This window comes from Ochotona curzoniae, unplaced genomic scaffold, assembly GCF_017591425.1.
Source record: "Ochotona curzoniae isolate NIBS_2020 unplaced genomic scaffold, NIBS_Ocur_1.0 contig_2699, whole genome shotgun sequence".
NCBI classification, from domain to species: Eukaryota; Metazoa; Chordata; class Mammalia; order Lagomorpha; family Ochotonidae; genus Ochotona; species Ochotona curzoniae.
Genome location: NW_024465561.1, coordinates 8,347,415 through 8,370,925, shown reverse-complemented (window position 1 = coordinate 8,370,925; position 23,511 = coordinate 8,347,415). Strand labels below are relative to the sequence as shown.

Genomic DNA, 23,511 nt, shown 5'->3' with positions numbered 1-23,511 from the left:
TCCCATTTACACAAAGTTCCAAACACTGAGCACTGCGCCTTAACCTTCCTAGTTCACCAGGAGCAGCAGCTGCTGCTGAGCCTCTAGGAAACACTGTACAGCCATTACAAAACAGCCGAGCCCCAGAGCGCTGCTTTCTCCGCAGTGGAAACAAGAACGTGTGCCAAGAACCAGACGGGGGGTGGGGGGGGAAGGGAGGGGAAGATGGGGGGGCCTTAAGGTGCCTTCGACGAGTTTTTCCCTCCGAGCAAACGCTACTGCTTCTCCAGCTCGGACACATACAGGAGGTGGTCTTCGGGCGACTTCCCGTGCGTTTTGCTAAGGTGAAGTTTCACCGCATGTTTACTGGCAAAGGTCCGGTTGCAGAGCTTGCACTGGTAAGAGGTCCCCAGGTCCTCCTCTGGGGAGGACGTCACCAGTTTTTCTGACGGCGACTTGGTTTGTGCTATCTGATTGCTAATCTGTTCGCTGGAGAGTTTGGATAAGTCCCGGAGCCGGAAGCCCAGGTGTGACTCCAGGTGGCTGATATATGTGGAGGGAGTCCTGATTTGGGACGCACAGTCGTTACAAAAGAACACGGGATGGCCTGTGTCCAGGTTCTTGAGGAACTTTGTTCCACCTGTCCTTCGGAGCTGGTATTTCACATTGGCCAGCCAGTGGCTGATGGTGGTCATAGAGAGACCAGTGAACCGGGAGATGTGCATCCGCTCCTGGGGGCTCAGGTCGGACATGATGTACTTGCCTTCTGAGGTCTGTCGCAAGCTGGCGGCAAACTGGGCCTGGAGGATGAGCAGGTGCTGGGGGTTCCAGTTGGACTGGCGGCCCTTCCTCTTCTGCGCTGGCGTCGCCTCCTCGGCCTCCTCCAGAGTGGCCCCATCGAGGTCGGACTTCTCAGAGATGCTGGAGGGCGTGGACGACTTCGACGTGTGGCTCTCGGTCAAGTTCTTGAGCATGTCGGATATGTCCGACAAGGCGTTCTCACGCAGCGGCGAGTTGGACATGAAGGACACCACAGCGGCGGCGGCCGTCTTGGCCGTTGTTGTGGCAACCGTGGAGGAGGAGGAGGAGGAGGTGGCCGGGGCCGTGGACGTGGGGGACAGAAGCACCGACCCCAAAGGGCAGCCCTTGTCACCCTTGCCTTTGGTCAGGTCTATGGGTTGATCGTTGCTCACGTGGTAGAAATAGCGGTCCAGGTGATCCGCCTTCTTGGCCTGCAGGGGCGGTGGGGTGGCCACGGCCGCCTTCTCGGCCAGGCTGTTGCTCATCTTGAAGAGCATGCTCATGGGGTCTAGCGCGGGCAGCGAGGGCTTGGCCGCCTTGCCCAGGTGGATGTTCATGACCGACTGCAGGGCACTCAGAGGGTTCACAAAGGGCTGCTCGGGCGGGTGGTCCGTGATGATGGCGGTACTGCCACTCAGACCTCCGGCGAGGGGCTGCCCCAGGGCCTTGCCGTTCTCCACGGGCTCGGCCCTGGGACTGCCCTCCTTGGTGCCCTCCCGTGGGGGGCTGGGGCTGCTGCTGTCCTGGCTCTTGAAGCCCCCGTCGCTGGCTGCCTCCAGCTTGACAGGCTCGCTGAGCTCGCTGCTGCACGGAGAAGGCGTGGCCCGCTTGGGCGGGGACAGCTTGCCCTCCGGCTCCTTCATCTTCTCCTCGACCTTGGCCACCTTCTCGGTGACTTTTTTCACCAGCTCCTCCATAGCGTGGAAGTTGGTCTTGGGCATGGGGGAGGTCTGGCTGCTGGGCGGAGAGACCAGGTTCTGGCTCTTGGTGGGGGACACGAGTTCGCTGTTGCCAAACATGGGTTTCAGGGGCGTGCCCTTGCCCGCCGCCGAGCCCAGAGACAGTTTCATCATGTTGGGGAGCTGATAGGCAGCGTGGATGCTGGGGTAGCCCCCCCAGCTCGGGGTGCCATTCTGGGCTTTGTTGATGGCGGATGTCACGGTGTTCTCCAGGGACTTGAGGATATCGAGGCCCCCTTTGGGGCTCTCTTCCAGGTCGTTCTCGGTCAAGTAATGGTACTTGGAGGAGATGTCGTATTTCTCCTCCTCCTCACTCGCCTTTTCCTTCTCCTTGGGCTTTTCCTCTGGGGTGCCCGCCTTGTCCTTGTCCACTTCCTTCTTGACCTCCACCACGTTCAGCTTGGGCGAGATGCTGGCGGGGGTGTTGGAGGGGGACGTGAAGGTGGTGGCCGCCAGGGGCACGGACTGCACCTTCTCATCCAGCAGGGTGGCGACGGAGGGCGTGACAGGCGTCTCCATGATGGGCTTTCCCTTCTTCATGGCCGAGTTGGTGACCTTGATGAAGTGGCCGGTGACCATCATGTGCGCCGTGAGCTCCTGCAGCGTGTCGTGGGAGCTGCCACACTCCATGCACTTGAGGATCTGCGACTTGCGCGCCTCGAAGTGCCACGCGTAGCTGGCCCCGTTCTGGTGGCCATAGCGGTTATTTGGCGTGATGTAAGGGTTGGAGTTCTTCTGAAGCGCGTCGTTGGCGTCCGCCGCGGGGGCTTTGGGAGTGCCGCCCGTGGAGTCCGGGGAGCTGGGCAGCTCGAGCTCCAGCGGAGCCTTCTTCCGGGTGGGGATGATTTTGGCTGCGACGGGAGTGACAGGCTCCTTCAGAGGCACTTTTTGGTAGTGTTTCGTTTTGATCATGTGGACGCTCAGGTCTTGCAGGGACTCAAAGGAATGGCCACAGTACATGCACTTCAACACCTTCTGGGCGTCTTCCTTGCCTTCCATCTCCAGCAAGGAACGCTTGCGGGGCTTGGACCAGCGCCTGGGGTTGTTATTGTCGGTCTCGTGGTTGTCATCTCGGTAGTGGCCGGTCTCGTTCATGTGCACCGTCAGCTCCACCAGCGTGTCGTAGGCGGCGCTGCAGTCTTTGCAGCGGAACTTGCTGGCGCCGGTGAAGATGGAGCCGTAGAGTTTGCTGCTCTGCCGGTACAGCTGTACTGTGCTGAAGAGGCTGGGCTCCGGCAGCATGCGGCTCTGTGACACCTGCTGCAGGGTCTTGGCCATGGCGCTCTGGTGCCAGTCGAAGCTGCCGCTGCCGCAGCTGCTGCTGCTACTGCTGCTGCTGCTACTGCTGCCGTTGTTCTCCGACGAGGGCTGGTGCAGGTTGAGGTTGAGGTTGGACCAGTAGGAGTTGGACAGGAAGTTGTTGTACACGGCCTTCATCTGCTCCAGGCTGTCGGACACAGTCGTGTCCTCCAGCGGCACCGGCACCTCCTTGGTCTCCTCTTCATTCTTAATGGACCCGCTCTCAAAGTCAGCCATTCGGTCGCTGGTCTCGCTGATGTGCGACTCGCTGTCCAGTTCATGGCTGGAAAACTCCGCCGCTGGGGAGTTCTGGTAGCTGGGGCAGGTCTTGCCAAGCTCCTTGTCCGGGCACAGGTACTTGGCCGCCGGCTCTCCATCTGCCGGCTGCTCTTCCGGCCCCGTATCTTCATCTACCAGGGCGGCTGCCTTGAGTTCATCCGAAACATAGGCTGCCGGGATTAACAGGTGGGCAAGCCAGCGGGCCGGGCAGCGCAGAGAGGCGAGAAGAGGGCAGAAGGAGAGAAAGGAAACGAAAGCATTAGTTCAGTGAGACTCTCGGCACATCCGCTCCCGGCTCTCGGGAACACACAAGCAAACTCAGCGGGCACGGTTATTTATAAAATTAAATAGTTAAAATGTGGTGTTTCTTTGGAGCAAAAGGAAAAAAAAAATCTGCTCTTCAAACATAATTTGCCACCTTATTCTTCTCAAGGGGCAACAGCTTGAAATTAAAACTAAATTTGAAATTAATGAAGCACATTCTGGAGGTGGCATTCATTTCTAAAGTAATAAATTACTTGTATCAACCTCAGAGACAGCAGTTCCTGTCTGTCAATTAATATGTCTTATGCTTCTCCTACCCCTAATGCATTTCTTAACAGACAGATTCACAATTTAAATTAAGCAAGCATTTTTTACTCATTACATTTTTTGAGGCTCAATCTTTAATAAAGTACCAAAACATCAATAAAATTTGTACCAAGGAAAAGAAGAAAAGTACGTCAATAGCAGTACATGGAAAACGGGTTTTTTTCTTCCTTCCTTCTGGAAAAGCAGCTCTCAGCAAATGCTCGGATCAAGGTTCCTCCCGGAACAGAGCGTTGAGGGCTGGCACTGTGGCAGAGTGAGTGAGTGAGGCGGCCACCTGCAGCGCCACCATTCCATAGCACCACCAGTTCAAGTCCCGGCTACTCCACTGCTAATACAGCTCCCTGCTCAGGCACCTGGGACAGCAGCAGAATGATGGCCCAAGTGCTTGAGCACCTACTCTCACACGGGGCACCTGGAAGAAGTTCCTCACTCCTCCTGCCTCCAGGCCAGTTCTTCTCTGGCCATCGAAGCCTTCCAGAGGAGAAACCAGTGGCTGAAAGGTCTCTCTGTGTACTCTCCCTTCCTTTTGAAAAGCGCTGTCAGTTCTGATCAGGAGACGACCTCACCCCAGTCTGTGCTCCAGGACGGCGCTGGGCTGCTTCCGGCCACCTGGACGCATGTGCTCTGCACTTCACACAGAGCTATGTCAGAACAAGTTCAGGGACATTGGTATGCGCTGCTCATGCCTGCTGTATAAATATATACAAGACCTTCCAGTGGACCTTACAAATGTCAAAGTGTTTGCTCTTTAGAGTACTTTGTCAATATTTACTCAGCATAAGCTTCCTGGGCATCCAGCAGGGATCCTGTTTTTTTCGGAGGCTGGGGGGACCGGGGACACAAATCCAACTTCCCAGGTAGGTAGTGGGCACGCCTGGCTCCCGCACAGAGACACGGAGCACCCCTCGACGTGTGTGAGAATAAGACGGTGATCCCCCCTCGTCACCACCACCGACACATACACCCACATTCTTTCAGCTAGACTCTACCGGTCATTCCTCCGGTCAGCTCCTAGTCCCTGTTGCTTTATGAGAGCCAGCGAACAGGTGTGCTAGTGGCCGGCGGCCACCGGACTCTCTCTAGGCTAACTTCTGTTTGTTTCCACTAAAGCTCTTGTAAAAAGAAGGAACGCTTTGTAGAATTCATTCCAATGACTTTAAAGAGTTGAACCACATCAGGTTTACATCAGGAAAAAGCAAACAAATAAAAACATGGAAATGACTCCCGTGAAGTCAGATATTCCCGCCTCGCCACTTCTTCTAAGTCATGTGTATTCTTTCCTTTTTTCTATATATATATATTATTTGAAAGGCAAGGAGAGAGGAGAGGAGGGAGATGAGAGACAAGGAAAGCAAGAAAGAAAGGCAGCTAGGCAGAAAGGAAGGAAGGGACGAAGGAAGGGGAGGAGAAAAGAAGGGAGGGAGGGAGAGGAAGAAAGAGAGAGAAAAGAGAAAGACGTAGGCAGGAAGGAAGGAAGAGAGAAAAAGAAAGAAAAGGAGAGAAAGAAATTTCCATTGACTGATTGACTCCTGAGATGGGCACAATGGCCAGTGTGTGGGCCAGGCCAGAGCCAGCATCGAGGGGCACAACCCAGGTCCCTAGCATGGGTGCAGGGACCTAACCTCTGAAGCCATTGACCCTTCACTGCTCTCCCAGCCGCATTAGCAGAGGGCTGCATTGGAAATGAAGCAGCTTGGGTTCTAACCTGTGCTCACATGGAATGTTCGTGATGTGGGCAGTGGCTAATCCACTGCACCAGCACACTAGCTCCATTCCTTCCTTCCCAGGCCCCTGCTCAGCAGCAGTGCCTTCCAAGCTGAGATGTTTCCCTGGCACGGACTGTGGTGGGAACAGGGTCCCAGGTACACACATTAGCTGTAACTGAGAGGGGTACTTCTGCTCCTGTGCAAATCGCAAAGCAAGAGTTTCACATCTGGGCTACAAAATGTCCTGCACAGGCGACCAAATCCAAGGCTCAACCGAGATGCGAAGCATCGTGGCAAACCTCATGTCTGAAGCCGCCCACTACGAGGTGACCACTCAAAGTGCCAAGTGCTCCTTTCCTATGTCTAGGATGTAACAGCGGCAGCCCAGGGAGCCTCCTCTGCTGGTCACAAAGCAAGACGGACAAAGTACAAGGTAGACGAAGGACAGAAGAAAAGAGCGGGGGAAGAACGACTTCTCCCTTTCTTCCAGAGCCTTCCTCAGCTGGCGGCATCTCACAAGCTTCAGTAGGGCCATGAGGGAGGAGTAAGAGGGTGGGTGTTGTGCCTGGACCTGTCCTGGCTTCAGCCCTCAGGGTCCCACAGCCCCCGGGGAATCCACTGAGCTCTGTGCAAAGTGCAGGGCAGGTGGCCACCCTGGCTGGGGGGCACAGGTGACCTGACTCGGCTTCAGCCCCACAGACCACCATCTGCAGAAACAAGCCAGTAGCCAGGTCTTCTATCAAAGTGGCATCACTATCAAGAACCTGACCGGGACCGGAGGATCAAACCTCACAGCCTGTGTCACCATTCAAGCCCTGTCTCTTCCTACAGACACCTGCCCACTGCACTCCCATAAACAGCTCTTAGGAGATTCGGTCCAGGAGGGAGGCAACCCCACACTATAGGGCGGAGGCAGCAGCCGGCTGGACAATGAAGGCTCCTAGCCAGAAGGGAAAAGCCAGCAGCTCTGACAGTCCCACCTCCCAGGCAGGGCATTGTGGCTCTCCAGGACCAGGACACCCTTCCCACCTTCACTTGGCTGTTCATGGGCTGGTCCCCAACACGCTCCAGCATTGCTGTAACCTGCATGGTGACCTCAGAGGGCTGGCAGTCTGATCACTGGTGGGTTTGGAGGAGAGGCATAGTAATGCAAAGAAAAGTTAGGCCAGAATTCATCTGCGAAGGACATGGCAAGGTCCCAGTGCTGAGGAGACCTAGCCTTAAGCATAACCTACCCAGGGCCTTGTCTTGGTTCCCAGGGTCCTTATAAGTACACAGGCACCTGCCGTGATGGGGCCCTCGCTACCTGTGGGCATAGAGGGAGGAAACACTATCTGTGTGGACAGCTAGAGGTCAGCCTGGGGTGGGGGGCATGATGAGGACTTGGTCCCTGCCATGTTGGTGGTCAGAGGGTCTGCTGCCTTGGACTGCGACTGGCACCTCCTTCTGCTATGTCGACTCCCCCACACCCATGCCTGGTTCTCTAGGAGCAAGGGCCTTGCATCCTCAGGCTTGCACACATCAGGCCAGCAACAGGCATATGCTGGATCAATGGAAATCATTTCCTACTGCCCCAGTGTGGCTAAGGCGCCCTCCCACCCCAGGCTGGTTCAGCCGCCAGTGGTCCCCACTGCTCCACAGTGTGGCTAAGGCACCCTCCCACCCCAGGCTGGTTCAGCTGCCAGTGGCCCCCTCTGCCCCTCTCTACAACCCATGCCTAGGCTCCAGCCCTGGGCCTTCCATCCATGCGTCATGTCCCTCTTCCCTCCTGCCACCCTCCCCAGAAGCACGCACCCCAAGGAAGACACATCCTCCATCCAGCACTCCCAACCATGGAGCTGAGTTCCGCTGCTGAAACCCCAGAGACAAAGTGATGGATGGTGAAGAATAAAAGACCTCCATTCCACAGGCCACAGGTGAGAGGCCAGGTCCCTGCAGTGGGCTTCTCCCGTCCGAGTTTGACCTCCTTCATGCCTCTATTTGTCCACTAAGCAGCCCAGCATGGACATCACCTGTGCCTGCTGTTCCAACCAACTACCAGCTCTGTATAGTTAATAGCTTCCCATGTCCCACACCCAGTCCATGGGTGGTCAGTGAGCAAGCAGATGTACCAGCCAAGAAGCATTATAAGTGACATCTTCAAGTCTGCTACAGACCTGCCAAAACACTGCAAATGGATGCACCCTCTAGCCAGTCCCAGAGCAATAAGAGCATGCGCCCCTTTCCAGGCGCATTCATTCCAAGTGGACTCGCATTTGTAGCACAGGGGTCTCTGGCGTGCACAGGACACAGAGTCCATGCCACAGAAGACACAGAAGACGGACAACAAACAGCAGGTGGACTCCTCCCATGTTGGCTGTGCCCCTCCCCCATCATCAGGAATGCAGGGGCACCCCTTTCTCTACAAGGAATTGGATGGGCTGCCAGCTCCAGGAGCAGAGGCGGCTGCATGGGGAGAGGGAAGAGGAGGCTCTCATGGCAGCTGCATGGCCTGCCAAAGATGCCCTGGGACACATGGAGGCAAGCAGAGAGCAGCAGCGGGATTTGGGGAGGCATGTAACCCCAAGGGACTTGGTCAGAAAAGCCTCTCTCCAAGGCGGGAGAAACTGCGGGACCTGCTTTCTTTCTCTGCCTGCCCTGCAAACAACCAAACCCAGCAGGTGCCTGCAGTGGTAAGAAGGCAGCAGATCTCTTGAGAGCCAAGTGTCACCTTTCGAGACAGCTAGAACAACTGAAAAACTTGGCTAAGTGGAACCAAGTGGGAGACACAAGCTCACAGGAAAGGAAAAGCCCCCAAGCTCACAGAGGCCTCCTGAAGGCACCACAGCTCAGCATCCGGGAGGGCTACAAGAGAGGCACAGGAGACCTTGCCTAGCAGGTCCACGTATGTGTCTCTAACACGGCCACACTCCCTAATGGTCCAGGGAGCTCCTTTCTAAGTAAGGAAACTGGAGTGGGCTAAGCTGTAGCCAATACCCAGAAGTCAGCTCTGTCCCCAGGGTTTCATCTGGGACTCCTTGGGATCAATCAGCGCAGGGTGAGCTGACAGATGGACCCAAAGGCCCAGGTCCTGGGGTCAGTGCATAGGAAGCAGTGTTCCTGGGAATGGGGTGGGCACAGGATACGGGTTCCCCAGTGGGACCCCACACCCGTCCCCAAGAGGGTGCTGTGTTGGACCTCCCTTTTGTAGACTAGGGATGTGTCCAGGAGGAAAGGGCCAGAGTCACAGTGGCCACCAGAAGGTTAGGAGGCCAGGGTCCCTCATGAATATTTATTACCATCATTAACTAAACTCAACCGCTAGGTACAAAGAAATTAATATGCTTCCTAAAGACAGAGCAGCACGCTGGGGCATCATGAGATCCATTCCCAGGCAGAAGGGACTGAGTTCATCATCACGGCCACTAATCCCTCCCAAAGGTGGTAGAAGGCATCCATATGGACCAGGAGGGACACTGGCATGTGTGAGGCAGGGAGGAAAGGCCCGGATGAGCCACACTGCTGGGAACAGTTTCAAAGACAATTGTCCCTGGAACTCGGGGCATTGTCTGGGCTGAAACGCAGGTGTCCATGTTACAGGCTCCGGGATGCAATTTGCTGTTGGAACTCAATGCCCTTCACCATGACCTCCCAGGACAGGCACCCTAGGAGGGTCACAATACGACCATCACCCACCCCCACCGAGGCCTGCAGTGCAGTGGACGGAGATACAGGAGTCAGAGAGCGAAGGCAGGGAGAGGGAGCAAGGGTCCACAGAAGAAGACAGAAACCAAGAAGGGTAAGGAACAGGTGAAGAGCAGAGCGGGGAGGGGAAAAATGCTTTAGGACCCAAGTGGGTGGGGAGATCACCAAAGGGATTGGGAGGTGGGCAGGGAGAGAAGGAAAACCAGGAGTGGCAAGTGATGACGGAGAGGAGTGGTGCAGAAAGCATCTTCGTGGAGGCTGGGAGTGCTCCTGCAGGGGTGGCTGTGATGGGGGCCACCGAGGGCTGACAGGGAGACACAGGCCCCAGGGCTGTGGCTCAGGTCCAAGCTAGGGGATTCCAGGTCTCCCCTGTCTTCCCGCAGCTTCATCAGCCAAGGGGAACAGGGGATCAAGGAGGACCACTCAGCCGTACCTGGAGGACAGAGCAAGTGGAAGAGGGTTAGGGACAGAGGCTGCACCTGCTCCAAGTTGACTCGGAATCCTGGATCCAGGGCCCAGGCTAGCCTCAGTCAAGCTCCAGAAGCCCCATGAGGACAACATTCCAGCACACAGCCGACGTATGTGTCTGTCCAGCAGACACACCTGAAAGAAGACGGCTTGTGGAAAAAGCTGCTGGCCCTGGGGGCAGGCCCTGGTGACCAGGCTGTGTACAGACCGCCCTCCCATTCCCCTTCAGGACCGGGGCTAGTCTGTGTCGTGGTAGCCTCACTGCTGCAGAGTGGGCTTCGACAAGGACACCGTCAACATGCTCAGGCGGGCTTTGGGCCACCTCCCAGCATCCCCCTACATCCTCACACCTGATCCCAAAGGGAAGCTCCAAGCCCAGGGCAGGTCAGGGTGGGCAGTCAGCCCAGCAGCCACAGAGCACAGCAGAGAGCGTGGGCTCCTGTACAGGTCCTGGGGCTCCCGCTGCGAGTCTGTGTCTGTCCTGTGGATGTTTCTAGCACAGGGTGAGAGGCGTGGGCAGCAGCACTCCTCTGCCTCTGAGCTCCCGTGGTGCCGCAGATGTGGCTGTGGCCCTGACGTTAGCTGCAGGTTCTCGGCCCAGTAATGGTAGGAAGATGCTGGGGGCACTATCAGCCTCACCCATCTCCTGGGTGCTCCTCATGACCCAAGACCCATCATAAATTAATATGAAGGTCTTCTCCAGGTTATTACAGGCTCCAGGGGGAGGACCAAGTACATGGTGGCCCGTTGCCCTGCATCCAGCTATCTAGCCTCCCAAGGGGGAGGGACGTGACTCCCCGTGGGCTCAAAGCATCCCCTGCACAGGCTTCTGAGGCTGCATCTCCTGGATCTCCCTAGGGACCCGCTGCCTCTCAGAGAAGGGGCTTGCTGGGCTGGCAACTGTCCACATAGGCTTAGTGTCTGCCATCCTTCCTCTAGACACTTTCTGATGTGGGCTGTGGAAAGGGAAGGAAGTCAGAGGAAGAGGCTGCAAAGAAGGAAAGAAAGGAAGCAAAAGGGACCCTCCAGTGGATGGGGCAAGTTCATATTCTCAGCCAGCACAGGTTGCCTTCTTAGACCTGCCAGCAGGACACCTGGGTTAGCAGGCCAGAGAGCCAGGCAAGGGCCAGACAAGCGCTGCTCCATGCCACTGCACCTCCACTGCTGGTTCCTGATCTCGGATTCTCCAGGGTCTCCCATGGGGGCCAGAGGAACCAGTGCCATGGTGGATGCCTCAGACTTTCACATCCCCAAAGCAGCCTCTGGGGAAAAAGATACTCAGACAGCCGTTCAAACTCCTGGTCACTGCCAGGGAAGAGGGTCAGGAGAAGCAGCAGCACCGAGGTGGGACTTGTCCCTTCTGCTCAGGGCATGAAAGCAGGCAATGGAAGTAATTGAAGGAGCAGCATCTTAGCTAAACACATCCTGGGTGAGAACAAGGGACTGGGTTGCAAGCTGGGCCTTGCATGGCAGAGAGCAAGAAGATGAATGCAGGAGAAGGATATCCAGTAGCCAGGAGGTCAAAGCTTAGCAGAGAATACAAGTCTTTCCTCCATCCACCCATACGGACACCTGGTGCCACCACCACATCATCCAGGATGACCGAGGTCACAGTCCCAGGGGACCCAGGGGGAACCGGCATTTTGGGATAGCACCAGGGGTCATTTCAGTTTTCTTGCCAGGCATGGAGCTCTATAGGTACCAAGAGAGTTTCCAAGGCCACAGGGCTAGAGGGACATGATCTGGTCCTGGGGGAGGCAAGTGTGGCTGAAGCACTAGTGAGGTCCAGAATATTAGCTTTGTACATGCTGATTTTAATCTAATGTGCAAAATGAATGCCTGGTTGGTTGGGTATCATTATCATAAAGCCACATGGCTTTCATGCCGTATAGCATTGAGCTGAGCGATACAAGAAGCCACAACTGTGCAGCACAGCCAGGGCCCACTTGGGTCCCGATAGGTGGCAGCTGCTCTCCTCTAGGGAACCAGGCACACATCCCAGCCTGTTTTGAAAACTGCATCCAACACAAGTCCTGCCCCTGCCTCCAGCTGACCTGCACAGCATCGAACGCCAGGAACCTCCCTGCTTGGGGCTCCCACCACGAGACTGCGTTCTGGCAGCAATGGGAAGGTGGTCTGCCATTTCAGCCCTCCCAGAACCTCGCCTAGCAGAGATGGCTCAGATGAGGGCAGAGCACTGGTGTGTTCCAAGGATCACGAAGTGGAGGCAGCTTCCAGCTAGTTCTGAAGAATCTGTCCTACCCTCGTTTGGGCACCAGTTCCACAAGAAAGACCACATATGCCAAGGACACACGCATACGACAAAACAGCAATGTCCCACAACCTTCGAATACAGTCCAAAGATGCTCAGGGTCGGCGACCGACGGAGTCCGCATGGGCCCTGGCTTAGAGCACATGGGCACCCACTGGTACCAGATCAGCAGTGGATGCCAGCAGCTCTTGGGGGTGTGGAGCTGCCCCAGCAACCTGACATGGTGTGCAAGCATCAGATGTGAGCAAGCCTGGAGTAGCCAGGGCTGATCTCCAGGGTGCAGCAAGTCTCTGGGGCCAGAGCCTTCTGAGAGTGACACAGGATGCGGCCCTGCTCCCATGCCTGTCTGACCTCAGTGTATTTCTAGGTTCCCTGGCCACCTGGTGGAAAAGAATTCGGGCTCTGAATCCCTACTCTGTATACTCATCCCCTTTCCCAAAGGTTAAGTTTTCATCTACAAGAAGGTCCAGACAACTTAAAGCATAACTCACCCAGGCTTCTCTCGCCTGGGCAGAGGAGCAGTCGGGAGAATGACTAGGGACAGAAGGTAGACCTGGGCCTCTCCAACTGCAAACGATGGCAGGGGTCAGTTTTGCTTATGGCTGACAACAGCTCTGCCTTCCACTTTCTCAGCTGTGCAAGGCAGACACAGTGGTTCTTCATGGCGTAGCTCATACGACCAAGAGCAGTTCTGGCTGCTCGTGCACTTGGTGACCTCCAAACAAAGGAAGAAAAAAGCAGAAAACTGGACCGCAGGATGGAGAGCCTGAGGCAGTCCTTGCAATGGGCCTCTTCAAGGTAGTCGTATGAGTGCACCTCAAGTATCACAGAAGATGCAATTTAAAGATTTTGCAGATGCAAACAAATAAACAAAAGTGAAACTGTTGCTGTCTTCAAAAAGTACATGGAACAGGGCCAGCACTGAGATGTAGCAGGCTACAGCATCCCATGTGGGGGCTGGATTGTGTTCCGGCTGCTCCACTTGGATTCAGCTCCCTACTTAGGACCTGGGGAAAGCAATGAAGAACGGCTCAAGTCCTTAGGATTCTGTATCCACATGGGAGACCCGAAAACGGCTCCTGGGTCCAGACTAGCTCAGTTCCAGCCGTTGCAGCCATTTGGGAAGCGAACCAGTGGATGGAAGACCTCTCTCTCTGTCTTCCCTGATCTCTGGAATTCCACCTTCCAAATAAACAAATAAATCTTCTAAAAAGAAAAAGTTTAAAAATTCATGGAAGCGGCATATTATGAAAAAAAAATACTGGATTTCCAAAAATATTTGTATTACAGTAAACTTATTTTTAATGCCATTTTCCATAAACTTTTTGAAGTGTTCTTGTATATGTACAATTCAGATTGTCATGGGACCTACTGGCTTTCTCTATGGTACCAGAACTATATGCAGGGGAAAAAAGGTTTATAAGAGATTTAAAAGAAAAAGAAATTGCGATTCACTGGAAAAGGCAATAAAGGAATGATTCCATCCATCCATCCATCCATCCATCCATCCGTCACAAACTTATCCATCCATGCAACAGATATGAGGTATCAGTTATACTCCAGATACTCTAGGATTAGGAATAAAATGTTATACAACAAACAGCTCAGAGACTTCCCTTTCACATGGTCAAGGTGATCTTGGTTCCAAAGAACACAGGATGTCAGAGGGCCGCTTGCAGCAATGTCCCACCACGAATTCAAAGCCCAGCGTTACCAAGTCCCATTTTGCTTTCTAAATTCCATCTTCCACTGCCCATTACCCCACACACCACCCTCCTTGACTGTCACACACGACAATCGACCTTTCCATAGCCTCCCACCTGTCCTCCAAGGTTCTGTTCTGGCCTCCGCCAGGAAGTCTTGGCTTGCCTGTGTCACTGAAAGTGACCTCTTTAATCTCAATAATGAAACTAAATGTGGGGAAAAGCCCATTGTACGCTCTGAACTCCAGGGGAATGTAAGAACTACAGGCTGGAACTGTTGCTTGTATTTCTCCCCCGGCATTTAGCTCCTATGAGTTTCAGAAAGATGACCACAGGCACAGCTCATGCCTTACACACTGCATATGTCACAGTTCCTCTGAATCTCTCACACGAGCTGGAGTACTAACCATTTCCAGCATCTCCTGGTAAAAGGCACACAGCTTGGTTGGTTGGCAGTTAATCTAAGAGTCAATTCAAGTGGATTCTCCCATTGGCTTCCTCAGCTGCTCTCCACTGCCACAGCCCAGGAGCCCAGTGTGCCCACTGACCCCCAAGCACTCTGTATGGGGCTTCCCACCCACTCACAGGGCAGAGATGTCCCAGGGTCTAACAGGAGTCCTGATAAGGCCACCCATCTTGACCAGAAGGAAAGCCTGCAGAGACAAAGCTCCAGTGACTGCAGAAGCCACTGCACAGGGCACAGGCATGGCAGCCAGCACCACCCATGACTTTCCCAAGGCCGTCAGCGCTGTGCACAGGGAGTTAGCACAAGACCAGTACTCAGTCAGCACCCGACCAACCGACTCAGGACTCAGTCAGCCCTGACTCAGCACTCAGCCAGCTCTCACCCAGGCCTCCACTTGGGAAGATGCTGATGATAGCTTTCTAGAAGTTGGCACCACAGTGTAGTGGGTTACACCACTATCTGTGATGCCAACATCCACCACGGGCACCAGCTTATATCCTGTTTGCTTCACTTCCAATCCAATTCCCCACTAACATGCCTGGGAACACAGTGGAAGATGTCCCAATGCTTAGGCCCCCAAAACCCACGTGGAAAATCCGGATGAATTCCTGGCTCTTGGCTTCGGCCCAGCCCAGCCACGGATGTTGCAGCCATTTGAGGAAGAAGTCTCTGTTTTGCCCCAGCCTCTTCCTGCTGCTGACTTTCAAAAAAGTAAATAAATCTTTAAAGAAAATGTTCTATCCTGTTTAAGGGAATAAAAGCACTGTTTTAAATTTTTAATGATTTTAGCTCACAAGTACCTACAGGTTTTAACCTCTGCTTTCCTAGGCCTTCCCAAATCAGTATCTAAAGAATGCCTATATTGTGTGTTTCCTTTTAAATACCTTGTCTTACAAACTGACATTCACATTTATAGAATCTAAGTCGTGTATTTATTATACCAGATTTAGGAACTCTCCACACCTCACTATCCATCCTAAGCAAAAAGATAGTTTTACAGATATACACACATATATATATACACACACGTGTGTTTGTATGCGAGCATGCGTGCACACACACGCTTGGGAAAATTCATTAACCTACATTGATAGGAGGGTACATCCCAAAGTCCTTGAAGATGGAATTAAAAGATTATTTTGGCGCAAAAACATCTGCAATGCATATAGAGCTTGTTCCAAGCATGCATTTCCCAGGATCTCTGCAAAGACCACTCATATCTGGATACTCCACTTTTTTGCAGGCATAAAGAGTTTAAAGAGAAAAATGATTTTCTAAGTTGTCACCGGGGAATATCTCTAAGACACAGTAACGAGTGGAGCAAGCATTAAGTCTCAGAAACCCATGCACCATTCTCTGCTTCCTGTGTGAGTTTGGGTGGCTGTGGCTCTATGGTCAAAGTGTGGGAGAGGGGACCCAGCCTGGGCTGGAACAGGTAACGCCATACTGCAGGTGCAGGAGGGGCGCCTCACTGCCAGGGAGTAAGACTGCAGCCAGAGGTTTCCTCCTGACTTTTCTGCAAGCCCACACTAGCTTTTACTCATGAGAGTAAAAAACCAAAAAAACTTTACAAAGGAATGCATTTGCATTAGGCATCCCTGTGGTCAGGCTCTGTACTGGACACTGGTTGAGATGCCGTCTCTGGCCAGGGGCTCCCATCTCCACCTGGCACACATCCGGGGAACACGAGTGTGAGAGCTATGCGGGTCCCTGCACCGCAGGGCGACACAGAAGGGTACAGAAACCTCCGGAGCCAGTTCCGTGGGATCCCTAAAGGCCCATCAGTATTATCCAGCCTTCGTTCTGCTAAGGTACTCAGGGCACTCAGGGACAGAAAGGACATGGGGACACTGCTGAAACCTGCTGACCTCCAAGGAAAGTGCTGGGAGCCACAATCCCATGAGGCACAGCATCCCCAGCTGGGGCGGAATCCTGTCCACAGCTGAGGGAAGCAAGAGTCTTGGCCTGGCCCAGGTTCTGCCGGGCTGAGTCTAGAAGGTGCCGTTCTTCCCTGGGCACAGGTCAGCCAGCCCAGCAGGTGTCTGAGGAACACATGAGGAGCTTGGCAGGGGAAACACACGGCCCCCCACCTCTCCCCCCGGGCAGCTTCAGTAAGCAAACAAGGACGGTTCAGCCGCTTTCCTTCAGTCTCTATCCTGCCCCTCCTTCAGACAGACAGAAGGTGCTAGAGCCTGGGTGTTCTGCTCCAAATGCAGATGTTCCAGAAACACACAGGGGAAAGTGTCTCCACCCCCTGCCCGGCACCTGGCTGCCACCTGCTTCTCTGGCAGTTCTCTACCCCGCAGTATCGCTACAGCCCAGCAGTCATGGGCTCCCCGAACAGTCACCAACAGCTGTGCCTCCATCCAAAGGGGAGCCATCATGCTGGGCACAGAGTCTCAGGGCAGGCTACAGCAGCCTCCTAGACAACTGGACATTCCTTGGGGCTGGCTCAGCGACCTTAGGAACCTCAACATCTGCAGCTCCTCCAGTGTTTCCCTAGCATCTTGCCTCTGGACACCCTGCTGAGCTGTTCCGTCCCACCCTAAGCTGGTCTTTCTCAAACGTGTGTGTGTGTGTGTGTGTGTGCACACGCGTGTCACAGAGACTGCAGCCACTGCTGTTTCCTCTTTTCTCGGGGGGTGATGTACACATGGGGGGAGCCCAACAGCCGAGGCACAGCCAGGGCCTCACTCAGTGCTCAAAAATAAGCAGACTTTCAAGAGAAAAGAGGTGAGCTGAGCAGGCAGCTGCCACACCTGCTCTTGCTGCTGATGCACCGCTATTACTTCCTTGAGACCTCTCGGCGCTCAGCAGCATTGTCAGACAAGAGTTAAACACCCAGGACCCAGGGGCCAAGCGCAGCCGCATCCTACTCCGCGGCAGCTGCATCACCTCCACCAACTGGGCTCTCTGCCCCTGCTGCTCTCTCCTGTGCATGAGCTCAGCCCGATGATGGAACAACCCATGTCATACAGACCAGAACCTGGATGAGGAGACACGGGTCTGGGCAGAGAGGAGGGGATAAGACACATGGGGGCCTGGCAGTGCAAGGCAGCCCAGGACTTCCACTCACTCTCAGGGCTTCTCTCCTCATCACACCTGTGAGAGGTGCTGCAGAAGATAAAGGAGGAGGAAGAAGAGGATGGTGCATGCTTCCTTAGACACAAGACACGCTCTCTCAGAAGACTCAGGGCAACAGGCTGGGGTGTGTCGCTCCATCCTCTGCAGGCTGCAGCTGCATGAGCGTGTATGTTCTTGAACCTCAATCTTACCCCCATTTGTCATCCAACGTGGAGACTCCAGACACGCACAGCACACCATACAGCAAATGTAGGGGACCCCAGAGCTCTCTAGTGGTCCTGAATATAGAACCTGGGGTTGCCCTTCCCCTCGGTCAAGAGGGAAAGTCGTTTTTAAACATGGAAATATAAATGCAAGGTCTGTTTTCTGAGTTAAGTTAGAGACCCAGGAGTCTGTTAACCCTGTCTGCGACAAGGCCCGGGGAGAACAGAGGGGGCTCTTGGGTAGCACCGCCGACCACCAAGCATAAACACACCTGGGCACTTCACAGGCGTGCCCGAAGACCACCCTGCAGCCCCCAGACTCCTCATGTATAGACTTTGGGGGTCTCTTGGCCAGGAAAGCTCAGCCCCCATTAGTGTTGGGGTGGCCACTGCTGCTGGCTGCCTCTTGGCAAGGACAGTATGTACAGTTGCTAGCTGCCACTGCGAACATGCAATGTCACACGAGCAGAGACACTTGTCAAATGCCTTCCCTTACAAGCACCCTCATCATGACCCGTGTTAATGAAGTTAATTGAATTTAAGATCAATAATGGTTAATTATTGCAATTTGACATTCAGAGATAAATGGCTTTAAGACAGAGAAGTGTGTGTGGGGAGAGAGAGTGTGTGTGTGAGTACGTAGTCTCTGCAAAGAAGAAGGCATTACAAGCCTAGGAGGGAACCCACAAGCCTGCCATTGATTCTGGTACAATCTGATCGACTTCACCCTCTGATGAATGTGAGCTTTTCAGAGCTACAAGTAAATGTTCTACAAGACTACTCTAACCCTTGTCACTGGCCAAATCTATATGTGCCGTGCACCAGAAATCTATTGAGATAGATTAAAGAACCGCTGTAGAAACAGAGCAGCCTCGGTAGAGGCGAAGGTTTATTCTATTGACTATTAATGTAACTTAACTGTATGCAGCTATGCATGTTTATGGATCAGGGCAGTTTAATTTGGGGCAGTTGGATATGATTATAATTGAACACCAGTTTTTTTTTTTTTATCGCCAAGGATGAACTCAATTCATCACTGGAAAAAAAAAAAAAAGAGAGAGGGGGGCGCGGAAATCCAGCTCAAAAAGAAGCTGAGTTGCTAGCCAGTTCGCCAGAGGGCTGCCCATCTGACACCTGCACTGGGCCTTCTTGTCCCAGGTCCCATGAGGAGTAGGGAGCCTACACCTGGTTCTCTACACTGACCCTAGCCCGGGCTCTAGGGCTTCATCCAAGCTAGGGTCAAGTTTGCTTTTCCAGAGGGTCCCCTTGGTAGGAAGAGAGACTTCTGCGACACGCGGGTGACGGCCCTCCCAGGGGCACACCGTGCCTGTTAAGTGACCACTTAGGGCACTGACGGTGGCAAAGCCATTCCAGCGGGGAGGAGAGGCCCACTGATTGTGGAACGCTGACAATCAAACGCGGCTGAGAAGTCCTGTCAAAATGTAAGATTATGCAGAGACGCCGTTGAGAACACTGCTAATCATCTGCTTGTGTCAATTATTTGAAGGGTCTCTGACAGCATATTTACATTAAACACATTTCAGGAGCAAAAATCCTTAATACTATATCAGAATATTTTTTTTCATCACCATTTGTGACTCTTTAAAAATCAGTTTTTCCCTTCACCCTGCCTAGGCTGCAATAGGAGCCTCGCTGAGACGAGGGCTGGGTGAGAACAGGGATGGGGTTGGGGGGACGGGATGGGCTCAGGGGAGTTCCTGCTCATTCTGGGGCTTGGAGATGAGGGGGTCCTCATTGCATTGCACTCTGAGGACAGGTACTTGAGCCCTCTTCTGTCCCCAGAAATATCTACAAGCCAACGAAAACCAACAGTCACTTCCCCTAGCTGCCTGTAGCCAGTGAGCATACACACCGAATGTCACATACCTACAAGGCAAATGACAGGTGCACAGAGGCAATTACTGGGATTAAAACTTCAGACGGCATCAACAAGGGCCATGCACCATTCTGACACCTGACCCTGACCATGCTTTCTCCCAGGGTGACTTGGATATAGCTAAAAGGAATGGCATAGGGCCCAGAAGGGTCAAGCCAAGGAAGATGTGACCCGTGGGAAGGTATCCCCTGGTCCGGCAATGGGCCCCGTCACAAGACAAGGAACACGCCCAGAGGAGGGGCACCCCAGGGTGGGCTCCCTTAGAAAGGGGTCCAGGAAACTCCAAGAGAGGCCACACCCAAGAGAGCCCTGGATTCTGCCCGATGTGACAGAGAGCGGCCGTAGCCATAGCCGCAGCCAGGAGGTTTTGCCCTGTTATCCCCAAGCATAGTGCTGTCCGCTCTCCTGACACTGCCTCCATCTTCCTTCCAACATCCTGTGAGGAGGCGCCATTTGCTTCCTGACTCCACAGAGGAAACTCGGGCAGCCGGGAAGGAATGAAGCGACACCGGGGAAGAGGGAGCAGAGACGTGAAATGCAAAACCAGGACTGGGCTCTGGCTTCCTTTTAGTCCCTACCCCCTGGGGATTACACCCAAGGACACCTGGGCCTCAGCTGGTGACTGTGGGCCAGCCCTGAAATCAACTGATTGCAGGTCCTGCACATACAGCAAGCCACGCATCCAGCAGGTCAACCCTCGATACCACCATCGTTTGGTCTGTGCTGGGCTTAAGATGGAGCTGGGCTATTCAGCCGCTGGCCTTGCCACTCTCAAACCATCTCAAGGTTCTGGGAGGTACAGTGACCACTGCTGGCCTCTGGGGGATGTGCAGGGGGGCCGATCACCATTGTTCCCATGTGCCTGGAAGGCTGAGACTGAGTCCCTAGGCTAGCTCCCAGTGAGCAGGGTCCCAGAAAGCATCGACAAATCCACAAGGGAAGCCAGCACAAGACTGCCTGCCATGTGCAGTCTACCCAGGAAGATATGCACAGGACTCATGCAAAGGCAAATCGCATTCACACCTGTTCCCAGGCAGTCAAGCGAGGTCATCCCACTTGTGCAGTCATTTCAAACAGCAGTAGGTTAGGTCAAAATTTAAGTTAAACTGCATTGTCAGACTATATACTTAATGTTTCAACAAGTAAAAATCTGTCATTTCCCTATTCCCAAACACACCGACAGAAGTTATATAATTGGCCTTTCAAAGTATGTGCTGACTCTGGCCTCAAAAACCTAAGACTACACACACATACAGCTACGCACACTTCTCCTAGTGTACACATTAATAAACATCGCAAAGCAATGCCACCACTCCCCTCCAGATGAGCATCCAGTTGAACTAAGTCCTATACTAAGGCCAGTGCATCCCCAAGATGAAGGTTCTAATTCAACCAGGCTACCACTGGAGACGGATTCTGGAGTGCCCTGTTTCTTGCTCGATGAAAATGCAATGTTACGGTTCACTTTTTAACATGGATTCGAGGGGCATATAAACCTATACACACATACGTATGCATTTGCTTCAACACATCCACACACATATCCATCCACAGACACAGATGGCCTATTTCATGAACCTGTTTGTCCTATGGGACTACACCTCAAATGTCATTGAACAGCTCCTAACAAACTCATGTACACCAAAGTTGGTGCATGCACTGGACTGGACTGGGTGCGCTAGGTAAGCCTGAGTGCCCCCACCCTACACCTCATAAGCCAACCCTCCTATTGGGTGCTGAGGAACACACCTGAGTGCATGCCCACACAGGCCTGGTCCCCAGCAGGTCACCCCAGTTTGGGAGGCAGTAGCTGGAGTTCTCTTTCACTTGGACCCATCAGTGTGGGACCGCCACGTGGAATGCATCTGTTCTGGACAGCGTGAGGGTCTGCTAGATGCTGGTGCTGGTACTCCTTAATTAACATCAACAAAACCTTTATTTTCATTTCATTTGAAAGGTAGAAAGAGGCAGAGAGCTCTTCCGTCCATAGATGGACACCCAACAGTCAGGCTGGACCAGTCTGAAGGCAGGAGCCTGGAGCTGAATCCAGCCACATGCACAGCAGGGACACAAGTACTGCAGCCATCGCCTGCTGCCTCCCAGGGTGCACGGAAGCAGGAAGCTGCACTCGGAAGCAGAGCTGGGATCCAACTCCAGGCATTCCAATGCAGGGTGCAGGGTATCTAAGCAACCTCTTAACTGCAGTGCCTAATACCTGCCCCTCCTTCCTTCTTCTTGACCAGTACTTCTTTGCAGAAAAGCCTCATGGGAGTAATATCTAAAACCCCAAAGTGCATGTGGGCCCCTGCTGCCCTTCGGTCCCACTGCTACAGGGGGAGCCAACGCGTTTTGGAAACACGGGTCCTTCTTGTGAGGCTCCTGGTGGAGACAACGCCAACAGTACTGAGAGCTCGCGCAGGCGAGTCCTCCCCAGGTCCACAGCATAATCCCCATCTTCCTGACAACACTCTCACGAAGCATTTGTTCCCCGCATCTGCATGTCACAGACGGGTTCTCAGGGAGAAACGAGTTCAAGGGACAGAGCGGAACATGGAGGGTGAGGCGCTGGACGCGGCTGCCTGGATGCAGCTTTCTCTCCGTCCTCCTAGCGGGCCGGCACCCACCCCGCCGTACATCTTCCGCTGTTCACAGAAGCAGTCATCGTCCTCCCCTCAACTTCCCCATGCTGTCAAACTGGGATGACAACCAAAAAAAAAAAAAAATTAATCTCAAGTTTTTAAAATATCAAAACCTTAAAACGTATAATTAAATTAATCATCATAAATTACTTTTTAGCGCTGAGCGTTGGATTTATACTATCATTTTCAAACCTCTCTGTGAGATTTAAATATTTTATAGCATATGTAAGTTAGAGGGAAATGTGGCTAAGGGCTTAAATATCGCTGCAGAGCAGCCGACTTTGACAAAAACTGTAGCACAACTGCTTCTAAGGTAGTTTGTAAAAATTATTTATTTCCATACCAGTTAATTATGATGGGAGTCTTTGTTGAATGCACAAGCATTAAAAAAGTGCTGATATTTTATGCATCTTTAACTGGAGCTCGATTCCCCGCAGCGCACTGGTAACTCCTTGACATTTAGCATTCACTCACAGCAACTGTAATAAGGGGTTTGATTGCTTCCTTTGCAGATGCAGTAATTTAATAACTGTGATCAGTTGCATAAATTTACTATACAACCATCTTAAGTTAGCCACATTAAAATTAAGCAAAATTGTAATCTGTTGACAGATTATTGCTACTGAACAATTCTACTAAAAGCATTTCAGATTAGCAAGTGCCACGAGCATTTGTGTTTTAGAAGCTTGTAAAAAAAAAAAAAGACAGCTTCCTCCTCCTTCACCCCAATCTCCAGACACCACCCCGCCCCCACTGCCCGCCCCTGCCTCACCCACAGACACACAGCACAGACCTAACTAGGAGAAGATTTCGTGAAATCCCATGCTTTCTGCTGCATCGCCTACATCGCTAATCCCCTGACTTGAAATGTTTGGGGTGGTGAATTCTGCTCTCCAAAGGAAGGGGCTGGGGAGAAGGGAGCGGCGTGTCAGTTTCTTCTTCCCTCCCTTGTAGCAATTTCTTTTATGCAAGTCTGCATCTTTGGCTTTGAAGGGATAAGAAACCTTCTAGCACCCAGCACTCGGGAGTAAAAGGACTGTCCTCTCCAGAGCCAAGGGACAGCACTCCTGTCACACCCTAGTTACAGGCGGGTATCCAGGTGCCATTTGCCGCAGGCACCCTCAATGCAGAGGGCTGCGGACAGCTGGCCAGCACAGCGGCTGCAGGAAGCCGCCCTGGGACTCTGGGCCAAAGTGGAGAGCCCAAGTTGCAAGGCCGGTCTGCACTCACGGACGCCCATTGGGACCCATGCTCCTGCTTCCTGCCCTGTGAGCTGACTTTTCAGAGCAATGTTTAGCCAAGCAGGCAAGTCAGGAATAACTGTTTCTGATACTTCCCAGCAAATATCTTTAACCATCTGTTTACACTTGCCAAATATGCTTCCAAGTTTCCAATTTTATCAGTATATAAAAAGAATATCTGTTTTTAAAAAAAAATTGTAAATATCTTGTGATGCATCTTTACATAATTCAAGAGAAATG

The 23,511-nt window shown here is 53.1% G+C and overlaps 1 protein-coding gene across 1 annotated transcript; it reads right to left on the bottom strand.

Moving 5' to 3' along the window:
• Window positions 1-254: 254 nt before the first annotated feature.
• On the bottom strand, window positions 255-3,287 carry TSHZ3 (teashirt zinc finger homeobox 3). The gene is made up of 2 exons (XM_040976677.1): window positions 1,107-3,287; window positions 255-1,028 (listed from the first exon to the last, which is right to left on the bottom strand). Exons 1-2 carry the CDS (start codon window positions 3,273-3,275, stop codon window positions 255-257), a joined length of 2,943 nt encoding a protein of 980 aa, XP_040832611.1. The 5' UTR covers window positions 3,276-3,287.
• Between the last annotated feature and the right edge of the window lie 20,224 nt (window positions 3,288-23,511).

Excerpts from the sequence above, each read along its gene's own strand:
- TSHZ3 (XM_040976677.1), bottom strand. The coding sequence starts at position 3,275 with ATGGCTGACTTTGAGAGCGGGTCCATTAAGAATGAAGAGGAGACCAAG. Across the intron at positions 1,029-1,106 it reads AGGGCTGCCCTTTGGGGTCG|ACGGCCGCCGCCGCTGTGGT; the intron begins GTGCTTCTGTCC and ends ACAACGGCCAAG.